This window comes from Plectropomus leopardus, chromosome 18 (assembly GCF_026936395.1).
Source record: "Plectropomus leopardus strain MGB_pleo_1.0 chromosome 18, ASM2693639v1, whole genome shotgun sequence".
Taxonomy (NCBI): domain Eukaryota; kingdom Metazoa; phylum Chordata; class Actinopteri; order Perciformes; family Serranidae; genus Plectropomus; species Plectropomus leopardus.
In genome coordinates this window covers 14161271-14178624 of record NC_142193.1, presented here as the reverse complement: position 1 = coordinate 14178624, position 17354 = coordinate 14161271, and the positions used below count along the sequence as shown (strand labels likewise).

At 39.1% G+C, this 17354-nt stretch overlaps 1 protein-coding gene across 1 annotated transcript in view; it reads left to right on the top strand.

The window, feature by feature from the left end:
- The window catches only part of hs3st4 (heparan sulfate (glucosamine) 3-O-sulfotransferase 4), an 89216-nt gene extending 82293 nt beyond the window's left edge, over window positions 1-6923 (top strand). Inside the window, exon 2 of the mRNA XM_042505554.2 lies at window positions 4795-6923. Coding sequence (XP_042361488.2) covers window positions 4795-5449 — 655 coding nt within the window. The 3' untranslated portion in view covers window positions 5450-6923. The remainder of the gene's footprint in view (window positions 1-4794) is intronic.
- Window positions 6924-17354: the final 10431 nt, after the last annotated feature.

Genomic DNA, 17354 nt, shown 5'->3' with positions numbered 1-17354 from the left:
TTACCCAGATCCTTTTGCATCCCTTTTTTTTTCTTGCTCAGTAAAGACCCTCTGCTTTGTTCACCTGCCGCCTGAGTCATGCTCTTGGGATTATCATCTGTGAACTGTGACAGAAAGGATGGAGAAGACGAGTGAGAAATCATCAGGGAAAAAAGAGCATACAGTGGTCTCATTATTAGTTTGCCCATGCTTTTGTTGGGGTAAAAACAAATATGTATCATAACAGTACAAAAGTTTGCAGGTAGTCAGTGTGATCTGCAATTTTGTGCAACGCCTTGCATTGATGACACATCCTTGGTTAAGATGGTTCAATGCAAAACTGGTGAAAATGCGGGCTGGTTCGCTAGATAGCACGACAATTTCTATAATCCTGAACAGAACCAGTTCAAGAGCTAGAAGTTATTTGTTGGGAACAGGGTAACAGATATACAAATGCACAGATGCACACACAGACATGACTGCACACATGATCCCCTCCTAGCTCCACCTAAGCAGATAATCATGTGAGGACAGAAAACGTTTGATCAAACACATTGCTTCATAATTCTACTTTAACAGTCAGCTCTAAATATTATAGACATAGTCACATGCTCTTTGCAAATGCATGAAGTTCACATGTCTCTGCATACAGAAAAATATTTTTAAAAAGTCACAATTTAATCCTCAGTAGGTCTTTGTATGTTACATAACTAGATCCAATAGATAGCTTCAGGGCAAGCAACGGATCCTTCCACTACACTCAGGTGGAAAGGTCAGATTCAGGTTGAGAAAAACAAAAACAAACCAAACTCTCCACCATTACTTGAGCCTGATCTGATCACTGAGAATGGCAGCACACTCTGTATTTCTTTTCCTCCTTAAAGCTGCACCTTAACCGTGACAAAACAATGCCTCCCACTCCATAACAGACCCACTAAGACCCTTTGCTCTGGCCTGTAGGATTGTTTTTTTATGTGTGCCAAACATGTACGCATCCACTTGTTGAGAGCCGGGTGAAGAATGACTCATTTGACCGACCGCTTTTTCTCTCTTCCTCTCTCTCTCCACCTCTCAGTAAACCAATGTCTTTGTTCATTGTGCTGCTGTAATCACAAACATGTCACTCAGGGTGTAATAATGGGATTATTCATTGCAAACTGACCACAGAATCTCTCACTTCAAATGTCCTGACTGACTGTTGTTGATGAATAGCCACTTACACCCTCGATTGATATTTGAAATCGGACTCAGAGTAACACCTAAATACAAATGCTTTTTATTATCCTCTCTGTGGTCTGCCTTCACTGACAGTTAAGGCATCGGTTTACTGAAAAAATGCCAGATTATTATTATTTTATTTTTTTAAACACTTGTATGTAAAATTAAATGTAGCTGCCACCTTTCATCACCTCTCTTTTATGTAATTGAAATATGTTTCTTCTGCAAAGGCCAGATTCCTGCATGTTCCCAATAGAGAAATTACTCTGTGTCTCTACTGTACAATTCACACTTCAATTTCATCATATTTTTTTGTTGAAATTATTTAGTGGATCACAGTAGTCTGCCCACATCACAGGCACCGTCTCCAAAATGCGCTCTCCGAGGACTCAGGAGCTTATTATGAGTGGACTCCTTTAGAATAATTGATTGTATTTGACATGACATGGAGGAAGCTCGGTGGATTGATACTCTGCAGCAGAGCCCTGATCAATCCAAATGAGAGACTGGGGGAGCTTTTTATTTCTCTGCCAGAGTTTATTAGGAACAACTCGGCTTCTCTGGAGAAACTCTCTTCCTCCAGAAACAGCTTGGACCTATTAGTATCTGGGAATGTAAATTAGCGTGATCCCTCACCTCATCATGCATCGAAATATTCCCGGTACACTAGTTTGACAGAACATAATGAAACATTGAGTTAAATGCTGGGCCATGTTCCAGAGCACTTTTGCGGTGGGCGTTAAGGCATGAATAGTTGTGATTATCTGTGAAGATTAGTTTCTGTCCAAACAAAAGCAAAGATTCACTGTGATTTGGTATACTGCACGTTCTGAATGATGAATCAACCTTTAGTGATGGCTGCGCATCCTCTGGATCTGAATATCACGTGGAATGGGTGTGAAATGAATTTCCCTCCTGAGTTAAAGTACACAACCTCAATACAAACTGGAGAATCGAGCTTTTAAAGGTTGATTTTCAGCTTTATTATTTATTAGTCTGACTCAGATAATGTTTTAGCTACATTAAATTGATCTGGTTTCATGGGATTTTTTTTGTTTTGTTTTGTTTTATTCTAAATTACGGAGCTGTAATGAGACTGCATTCAGCTGTTTTCCAAGGAACTGTAATGACGCTCAACCATGTTCTGTTCAGTGAAGTATTGGTCATATAAGGCTGCATTATTTACTTGCAGCTACCATATCTCTCACAGCAACAAAGGTAATTCTGTTGCAGGCACATAGTGGAGCATGCCTCTCACAGCATAGATCATTAAAAGTTCCTCCTAGTATGTGGCGCCTTCATCTTCACACTTATGTAAATAAAGCCTTGGACATGTTGGTATGTCCTCGGTCTGAGGCAGTAAACAGCAGATGGTTCGCGGGGCCTCTTTAGCGCTTTGGATTGTATTTACCTACCCACCTGAATGACCTGTGGTAAGCTGTGCAGCTGATGCGGAGAAAAAAGAAGCGAGAGTTAACGGTTTTGCTCTTGTTTACTCCAGTTCCACGAGACTGCAAGGCCAGAGGAGTCATTTGCTATGCACGGAGAAATTAGCTTGTTTATCAGCATTTTGATTTCCGTCCCGCCTCGTCGTCCTGCTGACATTTTGTATAGACGTACATGATCCATGACTGATTTCCAATCAAAATGGAGCCTCTGCAACATAACAAAGTATTTTGCCGTTTCCATTGTTTTATAATTAATGCATGATGATTAGCGTTGAGCCCATGAGGACAATAGCTTGTTATGTGAACACCTTCAAAAAGGTAACCTTGAACATTGTACATCTGTCCTGTCAATTGGATATGCTCCAAAGATGCACAGCACATTACCAGTGAGATGCTGCGGCTCAGGTCCATACAGTAGGATATCGGTTGTTTCAAGGTGATTTGCTGTGGTGGTACATATGAGCTTTTTTTTTTTTTTTTTGGTCTCAGTGATGTTGCACCCTTGAACCACCAACTGTAGTCTGGAGTTAAATGGTACCCAGCGCAAGTCCTTGGAAGGTTACAAAAATCTTTAGCCATTCATTACTGTAAGGCAGGAAGTGTGGAAAGTGATGGAATATAATGAAAACGAATACTCTTTCTAGTCACTATGCTATCAGTAGATATGTTTAATATCCCATTACAGGCCCAGAAGTAACCACAGTTCTATGCTGTCAAGAGACAAACATAATCCAGAGGGAAATTACCCATCAGGAAGGCAATACTGTTACTGAGATGCAATTACCAGGCCACTTGTGAGACTTTCAGCCCAGTATCCATGGGTGCATGTGTGTGTGTGTGAGGGTGGTCGATATGTGCATAACAGCTCTTATGTTTTGCAGAGTAAATTGGATTCTTTGCTGGAGAACAGTTAATTTAGAATATGTCCAAGATGCAAATGATTGATGTGACTATATCGTTACAACTGTAGGTTTGTGGTGCAGGGAAGCCTAATGGAAAAAATATTGCAGGAAGAAGGAAATAGCTTTTATCCCAGAATTATGGAGAATTTCTCTGCTCTAACTCTGTGAGTCTCCAGATGGAATAATTTGGATTTTTCGGGGTTGACTGTTTATACATTAATTTCCGAGCAAACATTACTTAATTTGGGTTGCAGGAAAAAAAAACTGTGTGCATGCTTGGATTTTGTCGCACTTTATATTATATTGTGGAGCTCCTGTGCTTGTATTTGTTAGTAGTGAAATAAACGGCGTGTCTCACAGCGGATTTAATGTACCAATTTAGCACTGAATCACATAGCCTACAAACAAAGAAAACAGCTCGGATTGGAATGAACATCAGTGTAAACATTTGATAAGGATTTGCCTGAGGCAAATGCTATGCCTTATTATTGATACAAAAATAGAAAGTGTAGAAACAAGACTTGCTTCTGTGCGTTTGATATACTCTGCACTGTCGTATCCTCGCAAAGAACAAGTTGAGCGTAATATTTGTGGATGTGGCAAATGGCCTCCCGTTGTTCCTGAGATAAATCTCCCAAGTCGGGGGACATTTCTATTGTACTACAAATTATCACCTTGAATCTCATAATTAATCACTGCTGCCTTCAATGAACAGCCCCTAACCTTAAAACGTAGCACGAAGAGGAGAAGAAAAGCCTGCACCCATTGCAGGGAAAGTACATGTGCATAAGAAATAAAACTGCCTGCACAGAGTGTGAGCCTTGCATGCATAATAAATGTATGACAAAACAATACCCCAGGCACCCCGGTATTAATGATATGCAGCGAACTCATTATTAAAGTTCCAAAACAGCTCCTGGAGTAACACAGATGGAGTCAATTAAGCAATGAGCATACTTGCTTGCCTGCCGTTTCATCTTCTTTCTTTTATCTCTTGCATATTACTCCATGGATGTAATTAGCTGTATGTTTCTCCTCACAACATAATGTCCAGTGATAATAACAGTTATTTTCACTTGTAATTTCAAGTAATGTACTGCTTAATAAATGTACCAAATTTGCTTGCACTGTGTCCTTGGGTATTTCATTTGCAGCGTAAGAGGTGTTGAGGATAATACTGTGCTAAGCTGCTTTCTCTCTCTCTCTCTCTCTCTCTCTCTCTCTCTTCCCCCTGTTTGTGTTTCCAGAGACCTGATGCCTTCGACGCTGGAAGGGCAGATCACCATGGAAAAGACACCCAGCTACTTTGTGACTAACCATGCCCCAAAGCGCATCCACTCCATGGCCAGAGACATCAAGCTTATTATAGTGGTGCGTAATCCTGTCACTAGAGCAATTTCAGACTACACACAGACTTTGTCCAAGAAACCTGAGATCCCTACCTTTGAGGTTCTGGCTTTTAAGAACCGGACGCTGGGTCTTATAGATGCCTCTTGGAGTGCGTTGCGTATAGGAATATATGCGCTCCACTTGGAGAGCTGGATGCAGTATTTCCCTCTCTCCCAAATGCATTTTGTCAGCGGCGAGAGGCTCATTGTGGATCCCGCAGGTGAGATGGCCAAAGTGCAGGACTTCTTGGGACTCAAACGGATCGTCACAGACAAACACTTTTACTTCAATAAAACTAAAGGATTTCCTTGTCTGAAGAAGCCGGAGGACAGCAGCACTCCCAGATGCCTCGGCAAGTCAAAAGGGAGAACTCATCCTAAAATTGACCCGGACGTGATTCGGCGGCTGCACAAGTTCTACAAACCCTTTAACATGATGTTCTACCAAATGACTGGGCAGAACTTTGAATGGGAGCTGGAGGAGGACAGTGAATCTCGTAGCTCTCAGGACTAGTAGACTGCGGCATGGCACGGCGCAGCCACACAACCAGCCTTCTTCAATAAAACTATTATTGTCTCGCTTCGTCTTCAGAGAGAGTGCTTGAGCACGCCAATCAATCATGGCTGTCTTTGCAGTGTCTGTATCCATTAGCAAGAGTTTACTGACATGCTTTTTCTCTCCCTTCAATACTAATGTTGTTGATGATGGCAAGTCATTATTGTATATACTAAACATAAAATATATTTATATTTGTGAAAAGGAGATGATTTATTCCTTTTGTTTCTAAAGCATAGAGCTGATATAAAAAAATCATGTTGACTATGGCAATGCATGCGATAAGTTAAGTGTCCTTACCTCATGAGCCCTAAGGGTAAACTCTGCCTGTTTCTTCTCCCTTTACTTTCCTGCAGTTTGTTGCCCTCACGCCCACTCACCAGCATTCAGTACAAAAAGATATTCTATTTCAATGGCTAAGGCCATGAAGTGCTCTGTATTATGTCTTTCCCACACTGTCCTGCTGCTTTAGAAGAGAGATAAAAGAGAAAAATGATAGACATATAATACAGTAATCCTCTGACATTTCCTCATCTTTCCATATTCTGAGTGGAGACAATCCTGTTTTTGTCCGTCTAAGTTTACCAAAGTGTTAATTTACTCAGTGTCAGTGTTCTGGTTGCTCTGCACTCATTAATTGCACACATATTCAATAAGAGAGCTGATGTACAGTGGCCATCATTCAATAATTGGATTGTTTCACTGCATAGTCGAGCATTAGCATACTGATGACCACGCATTTAGATGTGGTGCAGTATCAGTGATTTTGGCATAATTTAACAAATGAATCCATGTACTACAAATATCAAGGGTTAGCTGTGGATCAAACAACTCTGCATCTTGACAAAAACAATTTCCTGGCACCCCAAAAAAAAGCACACCCAAAACATCACTTAACTCTTACAGTCCTCGACTGTTTGCCTCGCGACCCTCTTCTTGTCGCAGTAATACATGTCAATGAGGGTGAAGAACAACAGTGGAGGACCGAGCAGAAGTTTGTTAACAAACATCTGCTGTGGCGCGGTCTTCTGTCGTTAGAGATTAATGGCGTGTTAAATAAACCGCTGCCGCTGGAACAATGTCAATGTCAGAGAGAATTTGCTGTCAAGGAAAAAGCTACATACATGCCTAGGTGAATTACCAAGCCATTATTGTATGTATTTAACCTGAGTGAGATGATGTGTGGAAAGGAAATGTGCTGTAATCAGAGGTTTACTTGTGATCAGAAAGAGTGACTGGGCTTTTGTCAAGAATTACAGGGTTTTGCTGTGAAATGCTCCTTTACTCATGCAATGAAATAACAACCTGACCCATCATCTTTATTCTTTTATTTTTATTTTTTGCATAACTCACTGTGCGTCTGTCTGTTGTCTCTGGACTTTTCATCAATTGAGACAATCAATACAGCCAATGAGTCAATAAATACAGTCTGCTACACATCACTGGTTGCTACAGCTATGATGCATTGCTCTGTTAATCCTCCCTGTTCTCTGGCCATGGATGGCTGGATTGGTTCACTCTCCGCAGACCTTTCTGTCACCCTGGGGAGGCCGGCACCAGCAGCTACTTACACAGAGCAATTGATTCAATCAAAGTAAGCACTATACTGCCCTTTGTAGCGCCAAGCCTGAACACTTACCTCTGAGTCTCACCATCCCAGAGTCACAACTTCCACTTTGAGGCTTTTCTGTGCAGCCATCCCTTGGTGTTTTCTTGACAATCTCTCTGCACTTTTTCCTCCTCTTTTTCTCACTTGCACGCACATCATCCTCTGAGCCGACACAGCGCAATGGGAAGCTGTTTCACAAAAGGCGCAACGCTCTGTATAAAGATAACTGCAGACAAGCTAATCATACATTTAAGAAAAGCCTTTATCATTATTTATTTATTCACGTTTTCTTCCCCCCCAAGCTTTAGAACATGTATAATCCACCTTCCAAACCAGACAGTCCCTCCTACTCAGTGTTGAGACGCTCAAAGAAATCCACAGAAGGCACCCTACAGTGTTATTAGGACAGATGAGGACTCCATTTTCCCATCTATGAATATGCACTCCTGCTGTCATTTGCATTTCCAGGATCACACGCATGAGGGAATTCCTCTCCGAAGTTAAAACTTGGATCCAACCTCTCATTAACCAAAACACACACACACACACACACACACACACACACACACACACACACACACTCACTCACTCACTCCTCTTTCTTTTGTACCTCTTGCTTGTTTTAGGTACAGGCGGAGTACTGTGATACATCCTGCGAGAGTTGCGACGCATGAAAGGCATGCTAAGCTGTCCTTCATGTGTTCCTCCCGGTGGGGGTCATGCTGTGCTATTGGTTCATCAGCATCAAGTAAAGAAGGCTGTGATGATAGACGAGCATCACCTGCTCATCAAACTGTCACTGCTCGAGTGCCATCATTTCAAATTGAAGTACAAATTCATATTTGTCAGTTATTACTGACAATTTGGCAAAGAGCTGAAACCGTGATTCATGGCGTGAAAAAAGCTACCTGGATGTACCTTGAAATGATTTGCGGTTGCAGCTTTGTATGTTTATTTGGGGTTGAAAGGCTGTAATCTGTGTAAGCGAGGTGCTTTAAAGTGTTCACTTTTCTGTTTCATGATCTATAATTGCATAGTGCTGTAGGGCATAATGAAAGGGTGCAGCAAAAATAAGCTGTTTGAGGCACACCAGTGTGAATACTTTGGCTGTAGAAAAGTGAATGTTTGTAGAAGTAGTGAGATCTCCATTTCTACCAACTAATTGGTTTTTCACTTCATTTGAGTGAATGATTACCAGCTGTGTAAAAAAGCACAATGGTGTCAACTTTAACAACTAACTTTCCACTAAACCACTCTGAATTAGCCTCTAATTACCTTCGTTTAATGCCTGCTGGCATCCGAAAACCTTAAAAGACGGATTCATGTTGTGCGGTTTCAGCAGAGATTTGAAATTGTACTAAAAAGAACCCAATGTGTATTTGCTCATCGTTAAAATACAGTCAAGGTTTTTCCAACAGCTGTGAATCATCACACAACAAATATCCACAAAAATGAAATAAGCTGAAAATGAGATGCAACTGTACTCTCTCCCACAGCGCTTGTCTTTCTCATCCGTAATGAAATCATTCATTTATCCATACTGCAATTGTATCTGCATGGAAATGTTCCCAAGGTGGCTTAGTCACTCTTTGAATTCAGCTGCTATCCATGTACCAGAATCTTATTGATCACCAAATTAAGGATTAAGCACAATCCCTGCCTCGCTCTCTACAGTCATCTTTTTTCCTCTATTTTTTAATATCTTTGTCTTCAGGTGTATGGAGGGATGAAGGGGGGTCAGAAAATGAGAACAATGCATCCACTGGTTGCCAAGGACAACCTGTGGATTGGGGACTGAACATTTGGAGATTCAGAACCCAAACATAAATGTCTTTCTCCTCTGTTTCTTATGCAAGGCTTGCCATTTACCTACCACTACATCTTGATATTGAAAATATAAGTAAAATTTATTTGTCTAGCACTTTCACAGACAGAGGTCACAAAGTGCTTTACAAGGGCATTTACAACATAAAAGAAAGAAATGATTTAAGAAATAAGATTAGAAAAACTAAGGGCACAAAAAATATATGTATGTATGTATATATACACACACACACACACACACATATACGTAATGTATGATAGGAATACACAATATACAAATAAAATGGAGACCTTGCACAAAAAGGTTACCTAAACAGTTGTCTAAACAGGTGAATCTTTTTCTGGCTTTCAAAAGAAACCTCAGAGTCTGCAGACCACAAGGGTGTGGGCAGAGCGTTTCATAATTTAGACGCTTCAGCCTCAAAAGCTCAATCAACACAGGTCTTTGGCCAAATACAAGGATAAAAGAGCAAATTTAGCACCTCTGAACTGGAGAGCACAGGTGAAGTAGTTTAGCCACATAAACGATAGTGTGATCATATCGTGCTCTGTAAGTGAGAATGAGAATTTCAAACTGCATCCTATATGGGAGTCAGTGAATAGATCTTAGTACAGGGGTAATGTGAGACCAAATATTTGACCTAATGAGTAGTCTTGCAGCACCACTCTGAATTGTCTGCAAATGATCAAGTGCAGACATACATAGTAACTGGGAGATGGAAGGAGGCATGTTTAGGCATCTCTAGCACAGCAGATGAAACTCTAGATCTCAGTTTACTAATTTCTAAAGTGGAAAAACAAAAAACAAGATCTGGTCAACTCTGTAACATGGGTGTTGAATGACAAAGATTGATCAAATATTGCTGTAAATTATGCAGGTTTGAGTGAGCAACAGAGGAAAGGGCCCAAAACTTTGCATGATCAGAGGGACAGCCTTTCCTGGTGCAACAAACAGAACCTCTGTCTTGTCAGCATTGAACTGTTAAACATTCTCTGCCATCTAGTCCCTAACAGTGTTAATGCAGTCAAGAAATGTTGATAACCAAAAAGCTTTACCAGGTTTGAATGAGAAGTAGAGTTGGATATCATCTGCATATAAATGACATGGGATATTAAATCTGTTTTTGACATTTCCCTAGGGCAGCAAATAAAACGAGTATAACAGAGGCCCCACAAACAAGCCCTGCAGGATGCCACAAGAAAGTGGAAATTAATCTGACACAAAGTCTCCAACAGAGTCGAACAAACCATCAGATGAGATCAAAACCAGTCTAAATGTTATGCTTTATATAAAAACCCAGTCACAGACAATCTAAGTGTTGCCTTGCTTTGTGTTCATCCCATTTTAGTGCTGAAACTTGGACAGAATTAACTGCAATAATCACTTCAAATTTCCATAACAACAGGCCTGAAACTATTTTTTAAAATGTCTTCAATTACATATGGTTCCTCTATCCTCAGATCAACATTCCTACCATTTCCACAGACCCAAGTTAGTACCAGAAGTAATCATTTCATCTGCTGCTGCTTCCTGAATGAGCACTGTCCTCTTCAACCACCTCAGGAGAGGAAGAGCATCCTCTCATAAATCTTGACTCAAAACCTATTCTCTCCTCTGTGCTGCTGGGGTGATTTTGCATCCCCACTCTCCTGCCTCATCTCACACACAGGCTTGTGTGAAGTCTTTGCAGTGACTAAAATTTGAGTCATCTTTGTGTTTTTGAGCCATGATCTGAGTACCTATATATGGGCTCTTTCATAACAATCATTACAATCTCACACATAATGTTAGAAATAGTGGGAGAATATGTACAAAAATGACTAAAATACCAATTTGTTTGTGGGTAATTTTGCAGAGAATCAGGCTTAAGAAAAGTCCAGCACTCTTAGCATTTGCTTTTAAACTATGTTTACTCTCCTTGTGTTGTTTACAAGTCACTCGGTTTTCTGTCTTATGTTAATTAATGAGTTGCTGTGTGTTCAGTGCAGGTATTGTGGGATGTTTAAAAAGGTCCTCTTGTGCAAACAAAGATTTCAAAAGCAAAAAATAAAATAAAAAAATAACAGTGTCATGCAGCGTCACACTTACCATCTAATCACCAATTAAACACTAATCACTGAAAGATAAACCTGTTGATAATGAAGACTAATAAATTAGGCATACATAATTAATGTATGTTTAATGAAATTGGCAGAAAATCACATTGGCTCCTCAAACTGTGCTATGATAATATACAGTAATCCAGTTGCAACTGAATAATATTAACCCAGTATAGTCCCAGCTCTCCTCCGTAATTAATACTCACAGTAACATCAATAACAACAACAACGACAACTCTCTCACACACACATACAAACCCACAGAGGGGCGAGTTCACTTTTTAAGACAAGTCTCACGCATAACTAGTTAAAGATAAGATAAGATAAAAATGTATTGATCCCACACTGGGGAAATTCACTTGTCACAGCAGCTCAAGCAGTACAGATAGGAATGAGAAAGTGACAGCAGGATACTTATAAAATTAAGCTAAAAAATAGAAAGTGTGTATATACCTATCAGAATTTAAAAATATACAAATATAACAAAATATAAAATATAAAGTACTAAATGGGCAGGGATATACACACAAGACTATTTACAGTATATACAACTTTCACTTGTACATATATACGTAAGATATTTGAAATCCTAAACCTCTGTTTCAGCACCAAATTTCTTATTGTTTTTAGTCAGTAAATCCATTGTGGCTTGGTCCAGTGCAGTATATGATTGTTAAATTGATTGATTTCTTTACTTTCTGTCATGGACACAAACATTTGCTTAACCCTCCTGGGTTTTAAACAGTATCATTACAATACTGTTGCAGTAATCAGTCCAGAATACATGTTATCTTATGTCTCAGTCTTCAAAGCAAATTTCTGTTTCCTGGTGAAGGAATGACTCGCCCTACTCCCTCTAGTACTCATTCCCTTCCTTTGATGGATTGGTTAGGTTTAGGCAAGTTGAGTGAGATTGGTTAAGGTTAGAGTAAGAATATTAGGCTTAGCCAATCAAGCAGAGTGAGCCAGAGTAGGGCCGGTCATTCCTTTGCTATACTAAGACACACAAATTTGCATCCCCCCGAAAAATACTCCACCTTCTATCCAAGCACAAAACAAACAGTCTCCTACAAAAAAGGTTCCCCTTCAAAAACATAACTTAAAATTTCCATGGTCATCCAACAAAAAGAAATTAACATACATGAAGATAATTTTACTAAAACGTAGGCTACATTCATGTGTCTTTACATGACATTCATTAATCTGTCCTCCTTGGGACATTAAACCTACTGGTCTCTGAGGTTAATAGGGATCTTGGTCTTTTGTTTAAATTATACTTCACATAATTTCTACACTGTAGCTATTCATTATGAAACAGTAACTTCATAATTTTGGTCCATGACCACATACCATTTTTCGCTACACATGGAAAACATTTTGCACTTGATCTCTGTGCGGCACTTCTTCTGCCACTAGACGGCAATACCTGTGACCAATCACACCTGAAGCACTTTTTGCACTTACTAAGGGTTTTTTTCCTTAAGTCTAAATTCTTGCTTGTGTTGTACGTCGCTTTGGATAAAAGCGTCTGCTAAATGAAATTGTAGAATTGTAGAATTGTAGAAAATGCAACTAGACTGTAAAACTGCCAGGAGACATGTTACATTTAACTTCCCCTCCTCAAACTCTGTCGGGAGAGACCTTCCTTCTCTTGCCTCACGTGACCTTAATCTGGTCCTGCAGGGGCCAGTGTCCTGCAAATGTTTGATCCTCCTTGATAGTTTACAAGCCATACCTGGTCTGTATCTACTGTACTTGGCGCCAAGTGGGACACACTAACTATCAAGGTGGATCAGAAGGAGGATCAAAAACCTGAAGGACAGCAGCAGTCCTAGAGGAGCTGAATTGAGTGTTTTGGCTGCAGGCCAAAGTAGGGACTTGTCGTGAAGCCCAGCACTCCACCGTCAGAGATGCTCTTCTAAGGTGGTCCTCTGTCACCTTGAATTGAAGGCCTTCTTACTGCAGAATAGAACACAGTAGTGTCTTTTTTTAAGTTCTTGAGGAAATACATTACAGAAACAAAAACTCTGGTGAACTTAAAGGCTTGGCACCAGACAGCCATGCAATGCAAAGTGTGTGCTGCCTCCATGTTTTTCATGTTTTCTGTGAACCTCTGGGCAGTTTTCAGACAGGATTAGTTCCCCAAATGACCTCTAAGAAATATAACCCATGGAAGACATTTGAATGGGTGTAAAATTGTTGTAATTCCTAAGGCTACAGTCAACCAAAAAATCCTGGTTGACTGAAATTCTGCCTACTCTTCAACAGCGTTTGGGTCATTGCACAAAAAGTAGCCTAATACATGTTGCCTGTTACTTTTGAAAAAAAGTAAAGCATAACTCCACTTAATTCACTGCTGCAGAAAGTGATTCAGAACACTACTCAATACATTATTTCTATGTTATTCCACAACATCACATGAGATGCATTGTCATGTAACTACAAATGAACAAATATAATGTTAAACCTTAAATATGGCAACATATCAGCATAAAACAAGGCTAAGGAGAATCAAAATGACACTCCAGTAAGCTAGAACTGCCTCAACATAACACTATATCAATATACAAAGAGTATGTAAGATTGGCTGAATAATACAAATATAATATAACAATAGGCATAAATAAAGTAATATGAGACTAGCCTTCCAACACCATTAGTTGATGTTAGACTCATTTGAGTTGCTCTCGCAGCAAACAATAGATTAATAAACTAGTCCAGCTATGTAATGTGTTACATCCAACACTGCTCTTCAACTACGTTGATTAGTCAACGGAAGAAAAAAAAATCTACATGTCATCTCTCAATGAACTAAATTGCCCACAGTGTGCTGAATGCATTTAACCTAGTTGCATTGTGTGTTTTTTTCCAAGGCCAGCATTTTTTTTTTTAATTCTTTGCAATAGGAGAGCCACATTATTAAATTATATTAACAATATAGAAGGGAATTTAATACTCTTGCCAAAGAGACCAGTGATTCTGTCCTCCAGAGCATGTGCCAAAGCGAGAACTCTGCCTGAACTCTGCCAACATATTCCATATCATAGCAACAAAACACAACCAAACCATCGTAGCTGAGAAAAAAAGGCTATACATCCAAAGTGGCCATGTGCTCCAGCTGTGCATTTTCATAAGTTTTGTTTTTAGCCTGGGCAAAGAAACGTTGAGGGACACATGGTCTTTAAAAGTAACACAAGCAGTTGCCTGACCAATGGGAATTTGGTCAAGCAAAAGCTTTTTGACCATCCAGCCAACCAGATGCATTCGGCCCTAGTCATTTCTGCAAAGTGTTTAACAACTGAGAGTAGAATCATTGAGGAAATTGCAGAATTGAGCTTTTTAAAAAATAATTTTCTTCTCATTTATTTTAATTCCGATAATGGTAAGCCCTCAGCAGGCAGTGTGAGTCGGCCTGAGGCAATTTTGTCATAGCTGGATTCGGCTGGATTCTTATCCAGAAGCCAAGCCTCAGTGTTAATGAACATACTCTGAAGTCCCTGCTCAGAGTTGGCTGAAGGACAGCAATGTTTTTATGAGCTGTGGTGTTGAAAAAATCCAAGCCAGAGGACAAACAAACAAACATCAGTGCCATAAAATAATAAATTTTGAAGCTACTGTGCTTGTATTAAAAAGAGCCCAAATGTGGCATTAATGCTGTGATGTATGTGTTCATAAACAAAGTGAGCATTATCAGGGGTATCAATGCTCAACAGTTCCTGGGATCAGTAGTTTTGTTTGGGTGATTATTGAAATCAGTGATGGTAAAAACATCAGCAGTCTGTGAAGAAAAAAATGGGACGTTTTTTTCTAAGAAATTAAGATCTCAGCAGACATTGCTGAATACTGGAAAAATGGGAAACATTTGCATAAATAGAGTCATTTGGAACAAAACAAATCCTCAAATGAACCAGATGTAATATCAGTGTTGTGCATCAGACAAAGATTTGAGCTTTAATGGCACACAACAACAGTAGAAACTTTTTTATCCAGGACTGAAGAATACAGGGAACAAAAAGTTTTAATTATGTTTGTGTCTCTGAAAATTTAGAAAAAATAACCAATTCAAGATGTTGAAATAAAGAGGCCAAATATTTATGAATGTACAGGCTAAGCAACTGTCTATTGGACTGATAACCTAGGGCCTCAATTGTAAGGGGGTCCATGAAAAGCCTGTCATGAAAAGTTTGGTTTGGCTTCTTTGAATCTCTAAGTAATTCATGTCCTAACTGAATTAAAAGTCGCTGAATTAATTTCCATATATATATATATATATATATATATATATATATATATATATATATATATATATATATATATATATATATATATATATATATATGTATCCTAAACCCAACCTCTTACCCAAAGGAAATCAATAGGAAATGAAAATGAAGCATAACCATTTTATTTGCCAACCTGAAGGCTTACATGCTGCTTTTAGACCATCACTGTGCTGCTAAGAAGAATACTGAACCCTTCATTTTATTTTATTTCACTGGCCTAAAAGTAATCAAATTGTATGTAAACTTCCTAAGGTTGCCAAAAAAATACAATTTAGGCTGATGACAGAAAATTGGAGGTTAGGAGTTTTTTCTTTTGCAAACATTTAATTTATGTTTCTGATCTTGTAAAAACTGTAAAGCTTACTCCGGCTACAGGCTGGTGCTAATATGAAATTTTAGTTCTGTTGCAGATTCAGTTTGACTGGTTAACTTTGAAGTGCTGCTCAAATGAAGAATTGAAAGATGAATCAACCCATCCCTGGAGTCGTCTCTAAGTACTGTCTGACTCCCTGCCAATTAATAACCCAGCACAATTTTCTGCAGAGACATATTTCATGTGTATGAATCACTTCTGAAATTACTGTGGGGACCTGCTGATAGTTTAGCTCCTCAAGACTGCAAAAACAGGCTGCTATCAGAAAACCTGGAATCTCTTCAGCAAGACAAAAACTTTTATATTTCTTTCACATTAATGAAATTTATACCTTAAAACCCTATTGTATTTTTTAAGGTCAGTCAATTACAATGCAAAATATTTCTTATTAATCTTATTAAATTGTATCAAATTTTAACTCGTACGATGGAGGTTTCATTCCAGGCCTAGTCGCTATTTTATTGGCTATGACCTCCAACAGTCAAGATTGCGCAGCACGGGCCATCTGGTCAAGGGCTTCACCAACAGATGCATTATTTTTCAAGTCAATACCTCCACATCCCAGAAAGTCCTGCTTTGAAAGAAGACTAATTTCATTATCAATCCATGCAGGTAATGATCTCATTAATTCACTGTTGATTCATTTTCAGCTGAGTGGATATTAACCTTTTGCCAGTAATCATTAATTTTCTGTGGGAGAGGTGTGGTATGTTGTGATTGGAGCTACATAAACAAAACAATTAATAGGCTCCCGACGTTAGAGGTCCTTCATGATGTCCAGCTGACTTCTTACACTCGGATGATCGATTTATTGACCCCCTCCCCTCCTGCCAACCACCAACAGAACTGCTCTAATCTCTCACCTCACACTGAGTATGTTTTGCCCCAGAAGTGACAAGGGGGATTATTTGTGTTGTTTTGTGTAATCATGCATGTATCTGGAGGACAATTATCATGCTCTGAATACTCAGAACTTTGCGGCAGGCAATCAGGGATTAACATACAGCACCTGGTCACTGATTTCAGACTAAATGCACGGACACTGAGCACTATTATTGATCATTTAAAAGTTAAACATTTTAAATTGACTGCTCTCCTGTTCTGAAAATTGTCTCTAATGTGTATATGATTTTTATACAGTGGTGGACATGGTTTTACAGACCAATCTTGTGCCTCTAGCCGTATCTGCTTTAATGATCAGATTTATTCACCCAACAATGTTTTATCTCATCCTTGTTATTTTCTGTATACTTAAACTATTATAAGAGATGTTTTACAGAAGGGATGGGGATTTTTAGAGGCCTTTTAGTAAACAAAAATGTTGGTGATAATTGACATCTCTTTATTTCATTACTTAATTGTGACAACATGTTTTTTTGTTGTTTTTTAATCTTGTGTGCCTGTGTGCTCTTTATTTTATTATTATTATTATTTGTAAAGCTTTCTATGCCCCTTCTCTAACTTTGGACATCAACAAATGTATGAACACATGAATGCATGTATGCATGAACACAACACAGGCAAAACTGCAGCAGTTTTAGTCACAATGTGAATAACTGATCAGTTGATCCAGTCAGAGCTGATCAGATTAATGGGCAAGAGGAGTTGCTGCAGAGTGAGTGAAAGTGAACTTTTCAACCAGCAGAATGAACGGTTAACTTTTACCTTCACTGC